Here is a 9,043-nt window from a genome sequence, read left to right on the forward strand (position 1 = left end):
AAATCTAAATTGCTAAAAACAGCGTTTTCCTTGCCTAAGGACTGTAAAATATCACTCAAGACAGGCATAGGGTACTTATCTGGGATAGTATTTTCATTAACGCGCCTAAAATCAATAACTGGGCGCCAACCGCCATCCTTCCTTGAAACTAAAAACAAAGAGCTATTGAAAGGAAATTAGAATGTGTGATAACCTTGCCATTCAACATAACCTGAACCATGTCCTGAACTACAGCGCACTGGCTATGAGGGAGTCGGTAAGCTGGTATGTAAATTGGATTCGTGCCCTCTTTTAAGGATATGTGATGTGAGGTTAGATCTGTGTGCCCCAACTGTTCCCCTGGTAAAGCTACAATGTTTCTGTAGTCGGCAAGCAGCTCTAAAAGTTTAGTCTTGCCTTGAGGATGATCAATTGCTTTAACATGTGGTGATATTTGATCTATTCTCTCCTGCCTAGTTTGTTTAGGTGGAGAAAAATACTACCAATTGGGAATTGCGTAGGCTGTGGTGCAACATTGTTATGGTAAACTAGAAAATCACACAAATAACAACCCTCTTTCAATATTCTAAGAGAGCCTGTCCTGTTAAGAACTAGAACGTCTGTTAAACCACCAGGTTGAATCGTGCTCAATGTAGATTCACACGATAGAGCCTTTATCCTTGTACGTTTCCGGTAGACACACTACATCAGTCCCCGTGCACACGTCAGGTAAAACAACAGTGACTGTGGTGATTTCCTCATTCTGATAGTGGAGAGTACCCATTAAGACTGCAGGTACACTCTTCCAACTTTTGCTGCTATAATCACGCTGGGAAAGTGAGTCTGTGATGTCTTGAGCTCGCTTTGACTCGTTATCTCCCTTCCTCCTAATGGACATGGTGGATAATACCTTCAACCTTGCGGAGAGCAACGGTGCAGAATTGCCCATAGCATTGTAGGAAACAACATTAAATGTAATTGAATTATTACATGGACGAACATCTATAAAATTTGTTCTAAGTGTCGGTAAACCTATCAACCCATCAGCTGGTAAATTAAATTGTTGGACTACATAAAAATCTGCATAAAAGGAAATACCACGTCTAGAAAAGCGTAGCGGTAAAGTTACCATCCCTGCAATGTTCAGCTGCATCCCGGAAACGCCTTCAAGATCGGTGTCAGTAGGTCGAAATGAAAAATCTCGGTGAGGGAATCTACGTTGTAACTCTTGATAGGATGCTAAGGCTAACACATTTGCACACGCACCCGTATCAATATCCAGAGCCAACTTGATAGATCCAACTTTCGCCGGAATGGACAACACTTCCGCTTTGTTGCGCGCTTCTATTAACGAGGCTGCCACAGAAGTGTTGTTGGGCGTTGGTACTGATGTACCTATCCTTCTTCGTTCTGGCACCGGCGCTGGTTTATCCCCGTCTTCTTGTAATGATAATGACACGCTGTACGCTGCTGTGTTACCTGGGGTGATCCTGCGTCTACACTCCGAGCTCTTTGCATCGCGGCACAGTCATCTGTGTTGTGAGAGTCAGACTGATGGTACTCACACCACATATAAGCTTTATGGTCTGTCACAGACGTAGTCTTTGCAGCCGCTGCATATGTTTTGGGTGGTCCATGTCTTTGACGTGAGCCTGTGGTTGGATGTTTCTTTTCTTTATTCTTGACACCACCACTCTGGAGCTGGTAGCAATCACCAGCAATGGTGACACTCTTCATTGGAGTTTCTGCGCGAATTACATTTGTCAAACAATCAAGCCACCTAAACAACCAATATAAATGTCCTTGCTGTGTACCAAACTCAAAAATACCAATTAAAGCCTTTTTTAAATATTCATACCTCGGGTCAGCAAGACACTGACGTACAAATGTTCACTTGCAAAACTACCCTGTGGGATATGAGAGCGAACAAATGATTTCTTCGTATCATCTCCTCTTATCTGAAAATTGTTCATGGTATCCTCACAAGCTCTTATAAATGTAGTTACCCGATATCCATCTTCCCCTGTAAAATCGCGGACCAGATCGCCACGCGGTAACACCTGAATAACGTTAGAGGGGTTAGTAGACATGCCGGTGTTAGAAGTAGCCATGCTATTTATCTTACTCCTAACTGAGGGGTTTTTTAATGGAGGAGGTAATAAAAAGTTTTCTGACACACACTGTGTTTCTGTGGAGGAGAAAGGAGAACCTGCCCGTAATCAGGCGACGTCATATACTTATTACCTGACCTTAGGGTTCGACGGTTTAAATCGTCAAATGATTGTTCTATCAAATCTTCACTACTCCTAACAGAAGTGTCTAGCTTTGATTGCGCCTGTGTTTCGTGCGAATCTATTGAATCTATTTGTTCAGTCGTGACATTAACCTCATCAGCAATATCTGAATCGCTAGTATAATGTTCCACCAATTTAGTAATGTCCCAAGACGATGACTTAGAAAGACGGTCCATTAATATTAAAATAGATCACATCAAAGGTTATCTCATAAAAAAAATAATCTTGCCTTTCATTTACAGTAAATAACGTTACTAGTAAAATGAAGAAATTATCAATAAATGAATGAGAGAAAATTAATACTGGACTTTAATTTATTCAGTATCCATATATAATCATATAAAAAGTAAGCAAGACACTTATAAAATTAATATAACCTACACGAAGTCTATCTTTGTGGAGGCATGCCGTAGAATATATTACTGTGGGTATATATATATATATATATATATATATATATATATATATATATATATATATATATATATATATATATATATATATATATATATATATATATATATATATATATATATATATATATATATATATATATATATATATATATATATATATATATATATATATATATGTATACCTAAAAACCTAGGAATGTCGTCTGGAGTCGACGTAGAACACTGGAGCCGTCAGAAGCAGTCTTCCCTCCCACAATCACAGCTGACTCAAGGTCGCGGTGAGTGGGTCGGCGAGTAGGTCAATGTCCTCCGTGTTGATAGTAGATCAGGTGATGTCTCCGTTGTGTAGCAACTGACTGATGCTTCAAGATGGCGACGGGTGAGTCCACTTCAACGACGGGGAGTCCACTACCCACCAAAATGCTGACCAAGGGCTGTGGGGTCACTGAATTCGCTGGGAAAGTCCACCATGGGTGAGGGTCAGGGGTTCTTCTGTGTGCCAAACCTCTTGTAGCCCTGTATTTATCGGGCTCGCTGGGGACACACAACTGCCCTCATGAACAGCCAAAACATTCTGTTTGAACAACTTGTGATGTCGAAATGGTGTAAGGTCCACGTGTTGCAAAACCTCGAAGCACGTAGGTATGTGGCAACACTGTAAGACCCAATGGGCTGTCACTGGGGGGTATCCACTCACAGGATGTTGAATGTTGACGCCACAAATTCTTCTCCGCCACGCCTGGTTGCCATACAGGGGAGTTACCGACTTGCCACAATAGGTAAAAGTTATCAAAAACTCAAAAATGGTTATTGAGAAAAAGAAACTTGTACATCTCTTTGGATGAAAACGTTTAATATCACACGACTGGATATTATAATACACTTTGGAAGAATATAACACGTCATTGTTTTTTGTTTTTCTGGTTTTCGTAAAACACTCATGACTTGTTATGTAGTATATATATATATATATATATGTATATATATATATATATATATATATATATATATATATATATATATATATATATATATATATATATATATATATATATATATATATATATATATATATATATATATATATATATACCGGAATGTTGTCATCCGTTACTACTTTGCTGCCACCTATGAACTGGCCCTTTAACCGTTGATTCTTGATGAGTTAATGAGGCTGGGACATGTAAAGGTATACAGGGTTTTAGTAGCGAAACCCAACTGTCCTTTCTGTATTTATTAAGAAGATATATTATATACAGTTCCAAGTGTATATCACCGTAACTTAATCACTGAAGCTATGAGTTTTAAATGAGGAAAGAGGATATATTAAATAACTCTTATAAAATACATCCTGCTTGTGTGAGAGAGTGAGGAAGAATGCTCAAGTAGCCGGCCTCTATATGCTAACCTAACATTCTTGAGGCCGCTCCTTCAAGGAACTTACCCATCGCATGATGTGACCATGCCAACTCATAGCCAGTGGAAGTTACAGGGGGTGATATGATTATATAAACCCAATGAACTGCCCCTCATTGCTATGGGGTATATTGAAAATCATGATGTACATTTAATTACATATATTAGCAAACAAAAAATAAAATATATCAGTTATGCACAGAATTAACAAATAAAAACTAAACCTGATCAAACATATAGATCACTATATAATACTTGGTGTTCTTAAAAGTCGAGCAAGGTTTACACGTTATGGCACTAGAAATATACAAGAGGAGAGGAGATACTTATCTTATGACTGCCAGCCCAATACTAAAAGCCACCTGGCTTTAAGAGGCAAAACCAAGAGAGCAAAGGCGGGAGGAAATGACGTCACAGACAAAAGACGTTCACGTTTTGAATCCGCAAACAACCATTGAGCGCTCACTCGTTCATTAGTATTCGGGATAATATAATAAACATTACTTTGTTTTACCTAACACATCGAAACCAATGTTACATTTCAAGTATAACATATAATATCTAAATTTTAACTGCTTCGGTGTCTACACAACGACTCATTTGAAGTTCATATGCTGACCAGTAATTTATTCATTGGTTCTTATTTCCGACACTCGTAACAGAAACGTCGGCCATTTTAGAAAATGGCGCCGTATATAACTCGCACGCATTTTTTACAATAGCAACACTTGGTTTCATGATCTCCACACCCAAATGCTAGTTTTTGCTATGCAGACAAACGTTACCCTGTTGACCCCCGCATGCATGTCAGTCAGGTCGACAGAAACTCGCTCGAGAGGCTTGGAAACTACCGGTAAGGCCTGCCATTTCTGGGTAAGACCCTTAGTTCCCTTGAATTTCTGACAGCTTTCACATGACTTCACAAAATCTATACAATCCTTACAGCAGTTTGGCCAATAGAATAGACTTTCTGCCCTGGCAATGGTTTTCCACTGCCCTAAGTGACCTGACTTGGCACTATTGTGTACTAACTTTAAGGCGGCTTCACGTAAATGATCAGGTACTACTAAGCAATAGAGCAAGGCTTTGTCAATTAGTTCTTTCACTAGATATAAAACTCCATCTATCACTTCAAACTTATCAATGGTGGTTTTGGGGTATCTGTGCCCTGGTAACTTTTCCCCATTCAAATACTGCAAGAGCTCTTTCCACCGTGGTTCTTTCTGTTGTTCTAGTCCCAGCTCTGCAGGGGTTAAGCCCTCTAGTGTGGGATATTGAGCAACTAAGTCTTTCAGCCGCCCTTCTCTTACTACTCTCACGGGTCTACTTAATGCATCAGCTACAACATTTGCTTTACCGGGTTTATAATCAATGGTAAAGGAATATTCCCTCATTTCTAACATCCACCTGTTCATTCTCTGATTCTTAGTCTTCTTCCTGAAGACTGAGGTCAGAGGAGGTGAATATCTTGAAAAGGTACAAGACTGATTTACAGAAACTACTTTATGATGTTTGTCTTGGCATCGGAAACATTGACAGGAACATGGAAGGCCTTCTTTATTAAACATTCCAAAATCAAGAGAAAATAGAGATCTTGACTCCTGATATTCTTAGAAAATAAAAGATACACCAGTTATATTAAATAAAGGAAATCTTGTGAAGTGCATTATTTCATTGATTGTGCGAATTACCCACTGTATTGCGAGGGTACCGTACTCTGAGGCAGAACAAAATGAAAATCCCGATTGTTTACACCAAACCAAAGTGGATGAATAGTTTGTATTAAGTTATACTTTAGTCCATAGTACATATTTAAACCATTTTTTACGTCATGATTTAGAACTACAGTTCCGGTCATTTGAAATAGAGATGCCACTGTAGCCTTTGAACACAAGCGCCGAGTCGCTCTGGCCGACGAGTTACAGTGGTGGAAAGGGCGTGGTCCCAATAGTAGGGTGGTATAAAGGCGGGTAGGGGTAGCCAACAGGGGTGGGGTTTAAGGAAAGAGATAAAAGGTGTTGAGTAGGTGTCATATCTGCTTTATCTTAAGTCAGACATCTCGCACCTAATTCTCCTATGTACAGTCACCCAAAAAAGTCCTGTCGCGAACCACGAACCCCGAGATTCAGACTCGTGAACCCGAAGCAGTAGACACTGATACATTATTCTGTCCATAAATGCTTCGGATTCAAGAGTCTGAATCTCGGGGTTCATGGTTCGCGACAGGACTTTTTTGGGTGACTGTACTTCTTCTCTCCCATTCCTCCGTGTATCTCGGAAAAAAAAATTATCAAAGTCTTCTAAAAATTTCCATAACACTTTATGACGGATATACTAACATTTATTCCCTTTTAGGAAAATAAAAATGAAGAGATGATCACATTTTATTTACTTCAGATTATGGATGATGTAATATTAACAAGACCATAACTTTATACATTGTATTACTCTCACCACATCAAGTTTCTTTCCTCCAGCATTAACCCAAGCGTTGACCTCGTCCTCCACCAGGTCCAGAGGTCCGACAGAGTCCAGTACAACATCATGGAACTTCTTAATGTCAAACTCGTCGCCTAATACACTGGCGGCCTTGTACCTCAAGTCCATTAGCTTGAGTTGCCCCACCTTGTAAGCCAGCGCCTGGCCCGGCATAGTAATGTACCGGTCCACCTCATTCTGCAACGACTCACACAATTACGAATTAATTAATGTGCGTAAGGCAAGAAAAAGTATAAGAATTCGTGTGCCATAGATTAGCAATACCATATTTAAGATCCTGAAATCACATGGACCGAACTTCAGCTCAACTTCCATCACTTGAGTTTTACCGCTATGCTTCTGAGACCATGTTGGTATATTTATATCCCTATTAAGATGAAGGAATAAATAATAATTTTCTCTCAATAACTCCCTTACATTCTCCCCAGTGACCAAATAAGACTTGTCACACTCACCTACCACACGTCAAGTAAGGAATCCGTGATGTAAACACAAATATGACCCACCTCCACTTTTACAGTAGTCATGGCTGTGTGGTTAATCAGGTAGTCGACGGCCTCCTGACGGGTCCAGCCGAGGGCGTGTAGACCTGTGTCAACTACCAGGCGAGAAGCGCGGAAGATCTCCAAAGAATAGTGACCATACCTGTTCCCCCAGGGACAATACGTTGTATATATATATATATATATATATATATATATATATATATATATATATATATATATATATATATATATATATATATATATATATATATATATATATATATGTAACCGGTCGGAATTACTGGACTTGGGGTTTATTGTCCCTCAGATTGGTAGCCAGAAACTTAGCATGAATGTGATAATATGGTTCATAAGAGAATGCTTTATTACCCTTCGTGATAATGGCCTTATCATAGTCTACATAGTTGATCCCTACAATGGATATCATGGTGGGATTATAGGTGACAAATGAGAGACATGATTAATATAAAAGTGTGTCACAACTAGAAGTAGGTCACACCGCTGAATAGGGTTGGCTGGAAAAATAAGGTAAAAGCAGCAGGAACATATTTTATCATTAGTTAAACTCTTATAGGTAACCATAAATGTTGCCCAGTTAATGTTATATGCATTCAAAATTTTTTTTTAACATTTACAGATAAAAATGACAAGACAATAATTCAAACGATCTATTTTTTAGATTAAAAAAAAATATGCATAACACGTAACTTGTCCGGCATGGGTGTCACCAGGTCTCCACCACCTCCGGTCTACCCCTGTAGTTTTCTCTCTCTGTCTGTTAATGTGTACCATTATGTCAAATAATGTAAAACTTGATTGGATAAATTTTTTCGTTAATGTATTAAACAAAACAATGATATCCTTTCCCGGTCCTTATTGGGAAATGGAAGTATCAGAGCTCGATTGTTGAACTGCTTGGGTGCTTGTTTGTGTGTAGGGGCTATGTATGACCAGTGGAGCCACTGCTTGAAATATGTTGCTATACAGTATATTGAAAATTTCACCCTAACCTTGAAAACTTGAGGAAAAAAATTGAAAACCTCTCATACATTGAAAAATCCTGTTATTTTTTATATTTTTATATATCTTTTTATATTAAAGAATCATAGTTAACTTAGTTATAACAACGTTCTATTGGCACTTAGTTTGGTAAATAAGTTGGCACCCCTAGACCCATGATTCGCCGATTTCGCATCTCTAAACAACGTGAATCCTACATTTTTTCATTTAGCAAGAAATGTTAAATATATTTTTTTATAGTGCTGCAGTGTAGAAACAACAATTAAAATTAATTAATTAGTAGGCTACACTAAACTATTCCTACAGTACAATAGGTCTACTTGTTTAGCTACTAAGTAAAATCTCTTCTTTGATTTACTCAGATAAAACTTTACTTAGTCTCGTCTCAAACCGTCCAACGAATAGATTTCGATTTCCTTAGCAATGCAGAATGCCGAGTGTCTATTTTTATTTGGTTGTCTATTATTTTCTTGTATATTTTATATTTTTTGTACAGTCACGAGTCATAATAACAAGAACACCCTGCTCGAACGGAAGGTGAGACTAGGTGGCCTTTCTGGACGACAGCTCACCATGCTGACAACAATGCGACACACAAACGAACACACGCCAGACGATAGTTTGACCAATGGTTGTTTCCCGCTCGTCACCACGGACAGAGCTTGGGAAACCATTGATAAATAATAATATAGATACATCGCCAATTCTGTATTACCATTAATGTTAATGCAACAAGAAATAACTTCATGTTAAAGCAAAGTTGCACTAACTGAAAAATCAACTCCATATATCAAAAAGGTATTGTTGACAAGTAATTTGGCATTTAAAGCTGGTGGTTGGAGTAATACCAATAGTATATTACTTTACTGTGGTGTTTGTGGCACCGTGAGTGTCCAGTTAGTGCCTCTATTTG

General features: G+C 38.5%; 1 protein-coding gene across 1 annotated transcript; it reads right to left on the reverse strand.

Annotated features, from left to right (window-relative positions):
• Positions 1 to 6,477: 6,477 nt before the first annotated feature.
• On the reverse strand, positions 6,478 to 7,537 carry LOC121877092. The gene is made up of 3 exons (XM_042382734.1): positions 7,392 to 7,537; positions 7,111 to 7,249; positions 6,478 to 6,781 (listed from the first exon to the last, which is right to left on the reverse strand). The coding sequence occupies exons 1-3, from the start codon at positions 7,535 to 7,537 to the stop codon at positions 6,521 to 6,523; spliced, it is 546 nt and encodes a 181-aa protein (XP_042238668.1). The 3' UTR covers positions 6,478 to 6,520.
• Positions 7,538 to 9,043: the final 1,506 nt, after the last annotated feature.

Source organism: Homarus americanus, unplaced genomic scaffold, assembly GCF_018991925.1.
Source record: "Homarus americanus isolate GMGI-L3 unplaced genomic scaffold, GMGI_Hamer_2.0 scaffold24696, whole genome shotgun sequence".
Lineage (NCBI taxonomy): Eukaryota > Metazoa > Arthropoda > Malacostraca > Decapoda > Nephropidae > Homarus > Homarus americanus.